This window comes from Molothrus ater, chromosome 1, assembly GCF_012460135.2.
Source record: "Molothrus ater isolate BHLD 08-10-18 breed brown headed cowbird chromosome 1, BPBGC_Mater_1.1, whole genome shotgun sequence".
NCBI classification, from domain to species: domain Eukaryota; kingdom Metazoa; phylum Chordata; class Aves; order Passeriformes; family Icteridae; genus Molothrus; species Molothrus ater.
In genome coordinates, this window is record NC_050478.2 from 3,462,685 (window position 1) to 3,477,959 (window position 15,275).

Consider the following 15,275-nt stretch of genomic DNA (forward strand, 5'->3'; position numbering starts at 1 on the left):
AGCAGAAGCCCAGGATGACACCCTGTGCCCTCCATCTGCTTCCATCCACAACACACTAAAAACCCCAAAACCCTCAATATCTCACCCAGTGACACACCTGCACTGCTCTCTATAATCTATTTCACACTTTTGTGCGTTCCAGTCTATCTTGAAGTCTGGGGAACTTTCTCCATGAATGAGGGTCAGAGTCAGTGCTGCCCTGGGGGTCAGGGCACCCCAGAGCAGACACAGAAACATTCCCAGTGCCCTGGGTTTCCACACAGGAGAATCCTTTTCCTCTGCTCCCATCCTGCGGTGGGGATGCTCAGGGAGCTTCGAGGCTCTCGGGGCGGGCCCTGGGCAGGTGGGGGCGGGCAGAGCCTCGGCTCTTGGCAGCATCACAAACAGGCAGAGGCAGCGGCAGGAGCCGGCGGCTGCTGCGGAGGATGCGAACTTTGCGCTGGCTGCTGCTGCCGCTGGTGAGTGGGAACCGCTGGCGCGGGGGGAGCGCACATCTGGAGCCCGGCCACAGCTGGATGGCTCTGCAGCTGCCCCGCTGCAGCCGGGGTGGGGGAAAGTCCGCAGGAGCTGGGTAACTTTTCTCCTGATGGGGAGCGGGCAGAAAAAAAAGAGAAACAAGGAAAGGATAACAAGAAAAATATAAAACGAGACAGAATATTAGTGGGAAGGACATAAACAAATATCCCTGAGTTAATGTGTTGACCGAGCTCCTTTGATTAAAATTTTCCAGCCTCAAGATGCTGTTAATAAATGACTTTTCCATTCTTTAGAACTCTGCAGTTTGCAGAGGGCAGAGGAGCCTCCCCAGATCAGAATGGCTGTAGCAGGGCTTTAGACAGACAGAAGGGGACAGGTCGCTGTCCCAGCTGTCCTGAGAAAGGCAACTTTGCAGGACAAGGAGGATAGCTAGGAAGGAACAGTTCCTCCTGATGGATGGGGACATTTACCTCTCTGAGAGGGCAGGGATGTTTTCAGAGCTGGAGGTTTCTAAAATCACCAAGCAGGAGCATGAACTGTCTGTGTGCCCTGAGGGCAGCAGGCGAGCCTGTGCCGCTGGACATCAGGGATGAGCCCAGGGACACAATCCAGGCACAGCCATCCCTCCCTGATCTCCACACTCCACCACTGCCCCTGCCTGGGATGCTTCACAAAAATTAGTGCAAATCCAGCTCAGAAATTTCTCTTTTTTGCCCTCAATGCTCAGCCTCAGGGGAAGTGTTTGGAGCCTTTCCTCTGGGTGTGATTACCAGGGACTCGTTAATTCAAACTTTACTCATTTCACAGTGAAATGTTCAGTGTGGGCAGGGATTCAGCAGGAAACAGAGAGTCACCTTCCCAGGCAACATTCCATCTTGTCCTGGGAAAGCCAGATGGAGTAGGTGCTTCTCTAGGGCCTGCTTTCCTCTCTGGGTAAATGTGAGAGCCTAAATGACAGACTGATCCTGATCTTTCATTTCTGAACACTGGGAGATGGGATGTAAATTTTCACACCTGCACAACCCCTGGATCTTGAATTTTCCTCTGTCTTCACAGAGATTTATCTACAAGGGGTAGCTTGTGGGTCCTTGCAATGCAAACCTCACCAGTGCAGCTATTATCATGTGTAATACTGTTCTTCCATGCAAAACCAGGCAGCCTAAAAGCTTAGAATGCTTCAGGTAAAGTGATTCTGGCATCTGGGCCAGCCTTTTATACACCTAAAGGAGGCCCAGCTCATTCTTGCAGCTGTCAGCAGAGTGGAGCTGATCCAAAGTGATGGATTGTGCACATCTGGGGGCTGCCATACATCATTTTAATATTGCAGCAATATTGCAGCAGGCTGTGCCCATAACAAGAGAAATTCTATGAACTGCATGATCTACAAAGCTTTTGGCCTCAAAATATGAACACCAACTCCATGTCTGGTGAGAGGCAGTGCTGTGAATATTCAGTGGGGTTTGTGTCTCAGTCTGGGGCTCCTTGCATGTTCAGTGGGTCAGGGAAGGCCTGAGACCCCTAAGATGTACTGAGGGAGTAATCCACTCCTCTTTCAAAGGATCATGGCTGAGCAGAGAAATAATTCCTGTGTGGATTCTGCAAATAAGTCATGAATCAGATATGAAAATAAAGCAGAGGGCTAATCCTGAAAACTTCCTCTGTGGAGCTGGGCACTGCTGCCTCCTGTCAGCTCCACAGGGGTGTATTTGTGCCTTGCAGAATGGAGTCCTTGACACTAAAAGATTTGCCATTCACTGCTAAGTGACAGGGAACAGAGAGCAGAGGAGGCTGAAATGCCTAAAAATGACTTTTTATGCCTTAAAGAGTTCAAAGTCTCAGGAAGCAGAGGACAAAGAGCAGAAAAGGCTCTGCCTTCACTGCTCTCCCTGCTGTGCTAAACTGCTTTCCTCTCCAAACCCCTACATTTCCCATTTCTGGGAAGGGCTTTGGTCTGATCTAATGAATGGAGGTGAGACTGGAAACACAGGTGGGTCACCACTGAGCTGTACAATTCACCAAATTATTGTGTTGGTGGACACAGGGATCCAAACCCATGGCAAGATGCTGAGCTCCCAGTGAAACAAACCTGGGTGTCTCAGTTTCTGTGTTTAATTTGTGCTTCCTCTGCCAGCCTGCTCCCTGCAGACCTTCAGTTCCTCTCCATGGGGAGCTGGATGTGTGGAATAATCTGGTTTTAGGTTTTTTTTAAGCCTGGAGGGAGTTAATGAAGGGAGACAGGCTCCTGTACAGGCAGTCACTGTCCTCACACAGGTGTCTGAGCAAAGTAGGAGGAATCCTTCCCTGGAACTGCTTGTCTGCTTTCACTGATCATTAAGGGAGGCTTGATGGGGGAATTTAGATTAATCATCTACAATTAACTGTCTAAAATTAGGAATCTGGTCTAAAGCTACTCATTGAGCCTTCTTCAGTATTGCTGGGAGGAGGTGGAGACACTCCAAGAATACAGATCAATTAAATGAACTTGCTGTAGGACTTTGACTTCCAGGTTTCAGGACTTGGGGATTAGATGACATGAATCCCACCTGCAGGCAAAAAAATGATACTGAAAAGGAGACATTTCTTTTTAATTTACAGGAATACTTGCAACAGCAGAAAATGGGGATCCTCAGTTATTAGTGTTCTGTTATTCTTCAAGCATTAGTAATAATTAAATGCTCTACCCAATTTAGAAGAGCGCTGATAAATTAATTTTTCTCAAGGTAATACTAATTACACAGCATTCATAAACAAAATAAATTAGTATGGCAGTGTTGTCTCATAAAGAATACCTATGAGTGAATGAATATAATGATATACATGGATAAATATGTATAGCAAGTGCTGTTCTCTGTAAGGTCATGCAGTTAAACACAGTCATATAAATACAGCCCAATCCACAGAGGAGCATTCAAGAATTGCTTCAATGTCTTGAAAACAATATTGAAAATATGTAAATATGTTCCTCTAAATGACTGTGAGGCAATCAGTGTCTCAGCTTCCCTTCTTCCATAGGTAATCGAGTTAGAGAGAGAAAACACACACAGAAAACATCCTCTAGGTAGTCATTTTCAGCCAAAAAGACTCGTGAAATAATCTATTTAACTGACTGAAGAGAAGGATTGGAAATGAGGCTTTAGCTTGGGGCTTGGAAGCTCCTGGGATCAGGATGGTGTCAGAGCTGGAGGCTGAGGGCAGGACTTTGTGTGAGAGCTGAATTCACAGCTGGGCACTGCAGCTCTGTCACTGCTGGGCTCACCTGGTGCTTTCCAGAGCCCACAGTGGCAAACATGGCTTGGGGATGGTGAAGAAATCTGGATGGATGCAATTGAGCTTGTAAGAGTTGAGCTTTTTACTGCATAAGAAATCTTTATTTCTTTTATAGTTTCTTGTTTTCTGACAGAACACAACACTACACTCATGGCATTATAAATATTCCAGAAGTACTCATAGGCCAGGGCTTGGAGAGGAAGGTTTTTAGGGCAATGCCTGGGAATGTGGTCATGAAATGGACAGGAGCTCATGGAGCTCAGGGTGGGCCCCAGAGCCCTCCAAAGCACATGTGAAAATTGGCTTCAGTGCCCTGCACTCCCCAGTCTCAAAGATTTTTAATTAGCACTTGGCTTTTTGGGGAATTAAGCAGATGGAAGGTTCACACACATTCAACAGACTGGGAAGTTTATGAAAAAGGCTGAGGTTTTCTTTGTCTGTTATTCAACCTGTCTTCTTTTTTACCATGAATCTTCCTCCATCCTGAAAGCCTTTCCCATTAAAATGTCACTGAAAAAAATGTGTGTATTTAAAAGCATGTCCTGATTCTCCTGCCTGATGGCTTTGGCAATCCTGGCCAACTTTCAGGACTAACAGACCACACCTAAGAGACAACAGGAGTTGTCTTGGCTGTGTTTTTCTGTATTCTACAATACCAGGTGAGTTTTAATCCTCCGAGGTGGGATTCTGTGTGTGTGACATGGATGGCAGACAACTCTGTGTGAGGGAGAACTAAAATATTCAGGCATCAGAGTCTTATCAGAGGAGCTGGGGAAGCACAGGCAGAGGGGACTGGGAGTAGAGGATTAATTTCAGAGCATATCTGAGATGGGATCTGTGCGAATGCAGGCTGAGGAGGCAGAGGCAGAAAGAGCAGTGATGAATATTCTCAGTCAATGATTTATGTACTTGACGTAAAACCTATTTGTGAGGCTTTAGGATGGCAGGGCATGGGAAGCTGAAACAGATCACTGGAAAGAGCCTTCAAGTTCTTGAAGCCCTCTCATCTTGTCAATGAATTCAGCCAATTCTTCGAGCTTTGATTAATTTTCAAAAAACACTGAGTGTTACTGCTGGCTCTTTGATCCCCTGGAATTGCTTTTTCAAAGGTGAATAATTTATTCAGTGCCCAGCTTTGAAGCACTTCCCTGATTTTCAGAGAGCATAGAAAATGTCCTTACTTCTCCCCAAGTGGGCTAATGGACTTGTTAATTAGTGAAGATCTGTCTTTTGTGTGACATCTAAATTACAGTTTTTCTACCCCCACAGCAGCTTAGGGGCACCATTTTTGAATGGACTCTCAGGAAAGATTGCTTTTAATTAAATTGCACTAAGTGTGGCATGAAGATGTTGCTAGAAACACTCCTCCCAGTGCTTGCTAAATTTCCTGTTGTCCAACATAAGTATATCTAAGCCCAAAGTGCCATTACTTTGATTTTTCTGTGCAGATTTGGGGAAATAAATAAACTATCATGGAACAGAGGAAATAGAAAACCATGTTATACTACTCTTGGTGAATAAGCCACTTAAGGTTTCAGTGCAATAACCTGACAAGATGTGAAGAAAATGAAGTCTAAAATTCAATGCAAGCCAAACATTTGTCTCTCTAAGCTGTCTCAGGTTTTTAGCAGGCTCGTGGTTGTCATAGGTCATTTTTTAGTGTTCAATTCATAGGTCATTTTTTAGTGTTCACGGTGTTCCAGGCAAGATTGTTTTCATGGCAAGGACTAGAAATCAAAATACCCCTGTGAACTTTGACTCAAGCTGGTCTGTAACATTCAATCCAGTAAAAAAAAAAACCCCTTTGTGTTATGATGCTCAGGAATGCAGAGCTCAATTCCTTGAGGACTGTCCACAGCATTTCCTAAAATTTCAAAGTTTTATGTGTGAATCTTGGAATTAAAGCACCCCACTGTGATTTCGAGTGAGAGTCAGGCCAAGTTACTGCTGAGATATTGGGAAATATTGATCCAAGGAATAACATCTTAAATCAGCCTCTTACACTTCCTGCTGTGGCAGGGAACGCTGTGCCAGATTGGGCTTGTCTGCCTCAGAAAGCTCTGCTCTGCTTTAGTTCCTAAATTTTCCTTTTTTTATGATGAGCAGGAGCTACTTTTTCCCTACAAAAGCCAACTTTTCAGCAGATGTCTCCCAAATTGCCATAAAATGCCCCTGCACCAAATGCAGAGCTCCTGCTTTTTTTAGAAAGCCCCATCACACAACACTTGCAGCCAGATCAGAGCAAAAACTTTTCACTCAAGGCACTGTGAGATTAATAACAGAAAACAAGCCATAGACAAAAAAATCACAAGTAATGCTCTGCCCACAAGGCTTTTCTTTAACTTTCAATGGTTCTATGTCTTTCTTTTTCTCAAAGCCTGAGGAAAAGCAACAAATTGAAGCATCATCACTGCTCTTGATTTCTTGTATATGTATCATTTCTTCTTTTTTTTCTGTCCAACAGTAGGATTACTTTGAGTGAGGCTGTATGTTTATAAATTAATAACACCAGCCCTGTTTTGGCTTCTGCTGGGATAGTCTGTAGGTTACATCTGAAATAGGGTTTGATGTTGATTCTCAAGCCCTGAAGTGTCAGTGATATTTAATTGTGGTGGTTCCAGTTGTGGGTTTCTCTGGGTCTGGGTTGAAGGCACTTGAGACAGTAGTTCATGTTCACACTCAGGTGTTTATTATCTCTTATCAGTAAAACAGCCTCACTGCTGGGAGTTCAGCAGCTTTTCATTAGAAGGCACAAAATGGCCACAATCTCTTGTTCCAAGGTCTTTTCAGACTAAACTGTCCAATGAAGAGCTGACACCTGGATTATTTTCCCTTTGAACCCAAGAACTGATCCCACAGAGCTGCAATGGGGACTTTTCTGCCCAATTACAAAATGCCACCCAAACCCATGGAGAAGGAGGAAGAAGAAGCATGGAGCAGAAACCCAGGATGACACCCTGTGCCCTCCATCTTGCTTCCATCCACAACACACTAAAAACCCCAAAACCTCAATTTCTCCCCCAGTGACACACCTGCACTGCTCTCTAGAATCTATTTCACACTTTTGTGGGTTCCAGTCTATCTTGAAGTCTGGGGAACTTTCTCCATGATGAGGGTCAGAGTCAGTGCTGCCCTGGGGCTCAGGGCAGCCCCAGAGCAGACACAGAAACATTCCCAGTGCCCTGGGTTTCCACATTTAATATTTAATGTCACTGGTCTGTGATAACATGTCTGGGCTCCTGTGGTTGTAGCCCTGCCCACCCCAAATCCAGAACCCAGAAGGAAACAAATCTGAGCCAATGGTTAATTGCTCTACCTATGAGTGTCAGTGGGATTTACTGCAGTACCACCGTGGGTATCAAGGAATCCAGAATGGGCTGGGTTGGAAGGCGTTGGGGAAGATGAAACAGGAAAGCCTTATAAATATGATTGCCTGGCAAAAGATTTTGAGAATATAGAAACTATAAGCAAGATTGAAATGAAAGCAAGCTTTGAGATCCCTCAGTTACTGAACAACTGGAAAACAATGGTGTGGCCAGCTGAAGGTGATCCCCTTTTGATGAAACAACACCCTCTGCTTGCAGACAGGCCCAAGGGTCAGAGCAGACCCTGCCAGCTTGGCAGAAGGGGCCCAAAGAGGAGTTTTTAGGGTTTAAAATGTAACACAGTGTGGTAATGTAGTGATTCTTATAGGCTGTATGTAAATGCTACAGGATTTGTATCTTGGACTAGATTGGTTAGTGAGAATCAGAATATTCAGCACAGAGGAAGATTTATGGTTTTGTAACGAGAACCTCACTCTCTCATCCTCTTTACCACGCCCTTGCCTTCTTTCTCTTTACCACTCTCTCCAGAAGGGACCTTAAAGATCAGCCAGGTGCAACCCCAACATCTTCCACTTTCCCAGGCTGCTCCAAGCCCTGTCCAGCCTGGACTTGGATACTTCCAGGGGCAGCCACAGCTTCTCTGGGCACCCTGTGCCAGCACCTTCCCAACCTCTGGGTATCATTACCAGTGGTTCAGGATTTCCAAAAGAAATCATCACATCTTCTTTTTTTTTTCCTGATGATTTATCACCAGATAAATTTCAGAGGTAGGACTGACTACCTGGACCTGTTTCAGCAATTCCTCTGTCATGTGTAAAACCAAGGCAGTGCCACCTTCCCAGGGGTGGGGTATGATCTTCCCCAGCCATTGCAAATGAAGAATTCCATTTTTCCCACAGCTCTGATGAGTAATGGTGACTGAAGCTCTGGTTCAGCAGATGTGAATTTAGCAGGGGGAGAAGACAGGAGGTGCAGCCACTCTGAGCAGCAGGAGTCTGGCACACTCCCTCAGTGTCCCTCATTCCACCTGCCCGTGTCTCTCAGGCCGATTTCTGGAGAAAACAGAACTCTTCCTCCTCTGAAATTTTTTCAGAACTGCTTCTGTGTGTTTCTAGGATTCCCAACTTTTCTGGCACGAGGTGGGAGTTAATTTAACCCACCACTCCTCAGTGCTTTTTTTCTAAGACGTTGCAGATTTTGTGGTTTGTTTTGCATTTTGGGTTATGCCTTTTAGGATAACCTTTTAGCAGAGGACTCAGAGTAGATGGTAGAGCATCATCTCAAATTGCCATGACTTTTAAACTCCAAACCTAAGAATATTCCAAATACAAAATTATCACTATAACAGAATCCAGGAATTCCAGGAAGTAGAGGAATGGCATTTTTCCTGTCCAGCTGAATCCACCTTTATGAACTGAAATACTGAGAGATTTATGGAGCAATTATTTTGTTACTTCTACTCAGAGAACTCATTTGTTATGTGGGCAAACTGCAAAGCGAAATGTCTGTTTAAATGTAAAGTGATGAGCAGGCATCCTATTAATACCTGAAAAAATTTCATTTCAGAATTGAGTTACTATAGTTGAAGAGCAAAAAGTACTATTTTAAGAGTCACTCTTGCTGATTTATAAAATGTATTTTGAATTACCCACTGGAGTAATATAAGTAAGTAATAAAAAAAAGCACAATGTCTTAACTTCTTTTCGAACAGTGCCCCTAATCCTCTTTCTGTTCTAATATTAGCATGGATGAACCATCTCTGGGGCCTCATAATTAAGACAAATCTGTCTATGCTACTTTAAAACCCAAATGTAGGCAGAATTTTGAAAGGTTTTTAAAGATGAAGTTGTGCTCTAATTTTTGCCCCTTGGCAGATATTATTGCTGGGATGGAATAGTCTGCATAACTTCCAGTAACATTTCTGTGGAAGCTAAAAGAAATCTTGGTTGCTCTGCTCACTGAAAACCTTTGAAAGCCGATAAATCAGTTTTCTGAGGTTGAAAAGGCAATATGGATGTGATGTTTGCATCTGCACTAACTTTTTAAAGTCATTAGAGGTTAAAAGGGCCTATGGCCTTCCTCAAAAACATGTTGGAAAGTCTTCATTCCATCCATTTCCCATTAAAATCCCTGCTAACTGAGCCCCTGGCTTTGTTTTAAATAGCACAGGTCAGAAAGAAGCAAGAAACAAAACAAAACAAAAATGATAATTTCTATTCCATGTAAGACTCCCTATGTCTTGAAAATCCCAATATCCCAATATTTCATCCAGTATCCAGTTCAGTGGTTTGCTTTACTCAGTTTAATTCAGTTTCCTAAAGGTGTAGAAGCATTTGAGACATCAAATAACATATCTGAGATTTCAAATAACGCATTTGAGATTTCAAATAATGCATTTTAGACTGATGTAGAGTCTACATTTGATGCAGAGTCTACACAAGAGGGCTGAGGTATTTTCCAACATCCCAAACATCCCAACCATTTCTGGACCGTGGGTTACATCTGAGGGATGTTTAACATCCTGGAGATGCAACTGGGGGACTGAGACATCCTTGAAATTCCCAAGGACTGCAAAGGATGAGATAAATCAAGTGCAGACACTGACACGTAGTTTCTTTCTCAGAATTTCTTTGCCTTTGCAGAGGAAGCTGTTTTGGGGTTGTGTAGGTTATTAAGAACATTTAATTAAGAACATTAAGAACATCTCACAATCACAGGAGTACAGGGGACATGAAACCTTCTGGAGGGGGAGATGGAGGTCAAGCAAAATACAAGGCAATAAATGGGACTAAATATCTGTAACTAAGAGGATGAATTTAAACCCTGTTCAACAAGTGCTGTCTAGAAATCCATTTAGCTGCTTCAATGTACCCTTACCTGTGAGAGAAAAAAAAAATTCCTTAAGATTCCCATTCAAATAATTTTTTTTCTCATTTCTTCATCTGTTAAAATGGAAGCAGCTCCTTGGTCTAATGTGTGTGCAACATCCTTGGATAACACATTTATAGAATTTTTCAATCATTCAGAATAAATTATGGCCAAGACTAGCATTCTTTAAATAATTATTTAATGTTATTTGGTTTATGGAGAGGAAATATTTCTGTGGTCAGGCTGTATTTAAGTTGGAAGAACTTGATGTGAATAATGCCACAGCTGGTGGATTCATCCAATTTTGGCCAGTTGGTGAAATGTATGAACATCCAAAACCTGTGAACATTTAAGTTTTGTGGAAAACATAACTGCAAAAGAAAGGGGATAAAAATATCCAGATTGGAGAAGAGGTGCTGTGCATGTTCTATTTGTAAAAAAACCCCAAAAACAACAAAACAGCTTCAGCTGGAGTTTTCACATTCACAGACCTCAAGATATAACTCATGAAGTACAAACTGGCTTTTCTCATTCTGATAATCACAGAAGTTCTTCCCTTTTTTTTGTGTGTTTTTATTTTTTATTTTGTTGTTGGTTGGTTGGTTGTTTTTTGGATGCTTTTTTTTTTTGTATTTGTGGGGGTTTTTGTGTCTTTTTTTTTGTGGTTTTCTTTGGTTTTGGTTGGTTGGTTGTTTGCTGGTTTTTTTTCTTTTTTTTTTTTTTTTTTTTTCTTTTTTTTGTCTTTCTCTTGCCAAGGTTACGGGAATCCACCCAGAATGCAAAATATTCCAGCAGGTGGTCAAAGAGGAGGCTCTGTGCTCGCAACACAACGAATCTGCCTCACCTGATCTTAAAGGTAAAGGTCCTGATGGGCATCCCCTGGCTTGGAATGTCTCACTTTACTGAAGTCTTCTTTATTTACATCCAAAACCCCAAAGAAACTCCCCAGAAGGTCCTGAAGACCCTACTGAAATTGTATCACATTGGGAATCATTCCAATCTGGTGAAAATATTCTTGGGGGGGTGGGGGGGCAAAAAAGTTAAAGAAAATCCCAAGTTTTTCAAAATGTTACATTTTTACAAATGTAGAGGTTGCTTGTTTGCTTGTAGAGATTTATTGTGGTGATGTTCAGAAGTCTATTACATGATACAAATTTTGAAAACTAAAATGAACACAAAACAAAGCCTGTAAAATATATTTAGAATGCCGTGTAAGGTGTTCCCTCCTGGGGTTTTGGAAACATGCTTAGAAATAACTCAGCATGGAATTTCTGAATGGTCAGACTATTTCAAAACTCAGCCATATTTTATTCTGGCCAGCTTTGCTTAGAAAAATTTGAATCCACCTCAGTGAGATTTTTCAGTTCCATGAATTTTAAGATGTTTGTTCTCTGCAGAGGAATTATGAGACAAAGATACCTCGTGCATTTGGTTGGGATAGAATATTTAGAACCACTGGGAAGTCTGCCTTTAGCAGCCTGGTGCAAATCAGAGTCTAACCCCAAAATATTTCCTTTGTCTTTCGTATTATTCTGCAAAATTTCCAATCACTCCCATGCTTCATGTTCCTCTTCTAGTTTCCTATTTTATTTTGGTGCTATTTCTCACACACACTTTGATAAAGTCCAAAATACCTCTTGGACACGTTTTGCATTTAGAACACACAGTAACCCACCACAAAAAATCTGTTATAAATTAGGCATTTTCAAAAATTAATTGTTACCTACATTACAGGATGTCATTCCAGGCATCTTCCTCTTCAACACAAAAATAATGACATGGTTTTAGAATCCTGTTTGTAACAAAAGAAATAAAAATCTCTGAGAGTTCTGTTAAATTTTTAAAAAAATCTTCAACCTCCCCTCTGAGCTTCTCAAAGCTCCCCTTTCCACTTTTTATTCTCCAGATAAGACTTTATTGAAAAGTCTGTTCTGATATTTACAGCCTTTCTCAATATAGTTTGGGATTAAATATTAGGGCTGGAAAAAATTTGCAGTTTTGGTCTGCTAGTAAATAGGTGAAAATCCAAAAACTGTGAACATCATTTAAGCTTAATTTATCCCAAATGCTTTATCTGGAAGCTACACTAAGATGGGTACAAGTCCATTGCTTGTGTTTCAGTTTTCAGGAGCTCAGCTAGACAAACAGAGGGATCACAGTTTGCAGAGTCAAACCTCAGCAGTCACAGGGAATTTGGGCTGGAATCAGTCTGTGTGGCAGGGAGTTTAGTCTGAAGTTGTTCCACATTTTTCTTGTACAGAGCAGTGTCCAATGAATGCCACCAGCAGAAGCCAGGGTGAAATTACTCCAATTTTGGAGCAGATGTGTAAAATAGGTCAAATCAAGACAGTCCTAACTCCCCTTTTTTTTTTTTTTCCTTCACTAGCTAAAAATTCCTGGAATACTGAACAAGACTTAAACATCCATGGTGTCAACATTCATAGCTACAACTCTTATTGCACTTTTCTTTGTGGAGTCTTGGGTGATTTGGACACCACCAGGCTCTTGAAAACCTTGGATGTAAAATTCCCTTTCAGTCCCTGCACTCAGCTGTTTCTTTGCTATGAACTGTAGGAGTCACTGGCAATAAATAATTTCTAAGACTTAAGACATACAAGTTCTGTTCCTATACAAGGTCACATAAATAAAACTTTTAACTCCACATTGCCAAATAAAATAGATTTTTAGACCCAGCCCCTCAAATCTGCCAAGCTTTTCTAAGAAAAAAACCATTTCAGCTGCTAATTGTAAGTGTGGGGGCCACTGCATGTCTAAGTGGGGCTGATATTACCTGACTTCATTAATTTGACAATTAGCAGCTGAGTTTAGGCTGCGTCAGTGAGAGCTGGGTATCTGCAGAGTATGATTCATCCTGTCCTCAGGAAGAAGGCACCAATATTTGGGATGAATCAGCTCTGGAAGGCTCTGTCTCTTTCTGTTGATCACAAAAAGAACATAACAGAGATTAGCTGACTTATTTGAGGCAATTAAAGTTACAGCTAATGAGTGAGGGCCTCTCTTTTCCCTGGAAAATTGGGTACACCAGGAATTTCATCCTCCCCAGGGTGATGTGAGGATAATTCTGTGGGAGATTCTCAGGACTATCCTTTTGAAAGTCAGTCAGGAACTTTGCTCAACTACAGGCAAGAATTGCTTCCACATTTCAACTTGACAACTTCAGATTTGCCTCGTCATCCATCGTAGAGAAGAATCATGGAAGGAAATAACATCTCCCAACCCAACTTTATATAAACCCTGCTTTATATCCCCCTTATGACTACCTAGAGATTCGTTTTGGTTAGAGCCTGATGGGGTTTTTTTATTGTTTCAGGCACATTTACATGATGGCAATTTTTTCTGTGCTGCCCCCACGCCCACTTGCCAACAGCTTGAGGTCTCAGTGTGATGCAGCTGTGACAAAGCTGTGACAAAGCTGTGATTCACTGAAACTTCTGAAAATCCTTTTTAGGGAGCTCAGAGCCAGGAGCACACCCTGTGTCATCAGCCAGCAGTCTCTGCTTTAGGGAACCTCATGAATTCCACATTCAGACCCACTCCCAGTGAGGGTCATTTATTACAATGCTGAGATGTTCTAGTTTGGGATGGATTTAATCCCTTTGGAAATCCATCACAAAAATGCCATTGATTGCCTAAGACTGGGACTTCAGCCCTTATTTCCTTTAAGCCAGGTGAAATTGGTAGATTTTTAAACATGAAATAAAGAGGTTAATGCTGAGTTTTAAGTCTGATGCATTTCAGTTAGACTCTGTAATGAGAAATCTCAAGGAATGGGAAAGGAGTAATGAGAAATCCCAAGTGCTAATCATTATTCAATACTTTTATTTCGGTGGCTTTTGTTTTGACAACACAAAAGAGCTCCAATTGATTTGACTTTGGGATTGTGTCTGCTTGAATTTCAGGTACATTCTCTCATGAGATAAGGAGGGGGAAGGTCCAGCTGGAATACCAAGTGTGAGCAAGGATGCATTCAAGGAGAAAAGGAAAACACTCCACTCCTTCATTTGCAGAGCTGCACGTCCTGCTGTGGCTCTTCTTGCATGTGAATGAGTGGGAAAGCCACAGTCAGTCTCATTATGGGAGATCAAATGTGTGATGTTCTCTGTGATTTTCTTTATTTAGAGGCACTTTTTTTTTTCTTTTTACAGGATGTGCCAGAGATTGGGATGGTTTAACCTGCTGGCCCAGAGCCACTTTTGGGGAAGTGGTTAAAATTCCCTGCCCACGATTTTTTGAAGAGTTCACCAGTACACATGGCAAGACTTTTCCCATTCTTCTTATCCCTATTTGGTTTTTTTTTAACTTTTTTTAAATGAATTCTAGTAGTTGAGGATTCTTTCATATTTTCCTGATTTTCAATGCTCTTATGTCAGTCAGCATTCAGTAATTATCCAGAGACACATCTCAGCTTGGGGTCAATATTGACACTCTTGTGTTTTGTGTTTTGCTCTACTGAATTATTTAATCCCTTTGGCGATGTAAATACAATAGACAAGTGCACCATGCTGCTAAATTTATAAATTTATATCTCCTAGAATCACTGATTTATAAAACTGTACATTAATTTATATTACAAAGAACATCTTAAGGTCAGCCAGTCCAATCCTCCAGTCAGAGCAGGACCAAGATTAAAACTTGTATGGAGCTTCCCGTCTGGAAAAGATGGCTCAGGGCTTTGCCCAAAATCCCAAAATATGTTGTGAATATATAATTTGATTTCCTCTGTGGAAGGAATGAATTTACAGAGTTGATTTCCCATATGAAATGCACAAGTCTCACTGCATCTTGAAATGACTGGGAACATGTCCCTCAATTTTTTAAAGGATAGATATAGAGAATATTGCCATTCTTATGGCTAATCTCTCTGAACATGACTCAACCTCTAAGTCCCTAACTTAGGAATCAAAGGGGTAATAAGAAATTGTTGCCACTCATCACAACTTAAAGAACAGCAGCGCCCCTAATTCATTTTCTGCTGTGTTTTCCCCTGGAAGGTTTCCTTCAGAGGAACTGTACACAGGAGGAATATTGGTCAGAGCCATTCCCACCATACACCATTGCCTGTGGCTTTGATGAAGGTTCCAGTAAAGGACCTGAGGATCAGGTGGGAGTTTCATTTCCTGCTTCTGAACATCTCCTGAGCAGCTGGATGCTCCGGACATCTGAAAATTGCCCGTTTTCAGTGCTAAACCCAAAACTTTTAAGGAATACTTAGAACTTGTTTAAAAAATTGGGTTTAACATAAAGCAAGTGAGCAGCAGTCAGCACTGTCCTCTTCATCCAAAACTCTCCCATTGGTTAAACTCATGCTTAGTTCAC

At 41.9% G+C, this 15,275-nt stretch overlaps 1 protein-coding gene across 1 annotated transcript in view; it reads left to right on the forward strand.

The window, feature by feature from the left end:
• The first annotated feature begins 405 nt into the window (after nt 1-405).
• The window catches only part of LOC118701715 (vasoactive intestinal polypeptide receptor 1-like), a 29,565-nt gene continuing 14,695 nt past the window's right edge, over nt 406-15,275 (forward strand). Inside the window, exons 1-4 of the mRNA XM_036406500.2 lie at nt 406-458; nt 10,695-10,794; nt 14,105-14,212; nt 14,951-15,060. Coding sequence (XP_036262393.1) covers nt 426-458; nt 10,695-10,794; nt 14,105-14,212; nt 14,951-15,060 — 351 coding nt within the window. The 5' untranslated portion in view covers nt 406-425. The remainder of the gene's footprint in view (nt 459-10,694; nt 10,795-14,104; nt 14,213-14,950; nt 15,061-15,275) is intronic.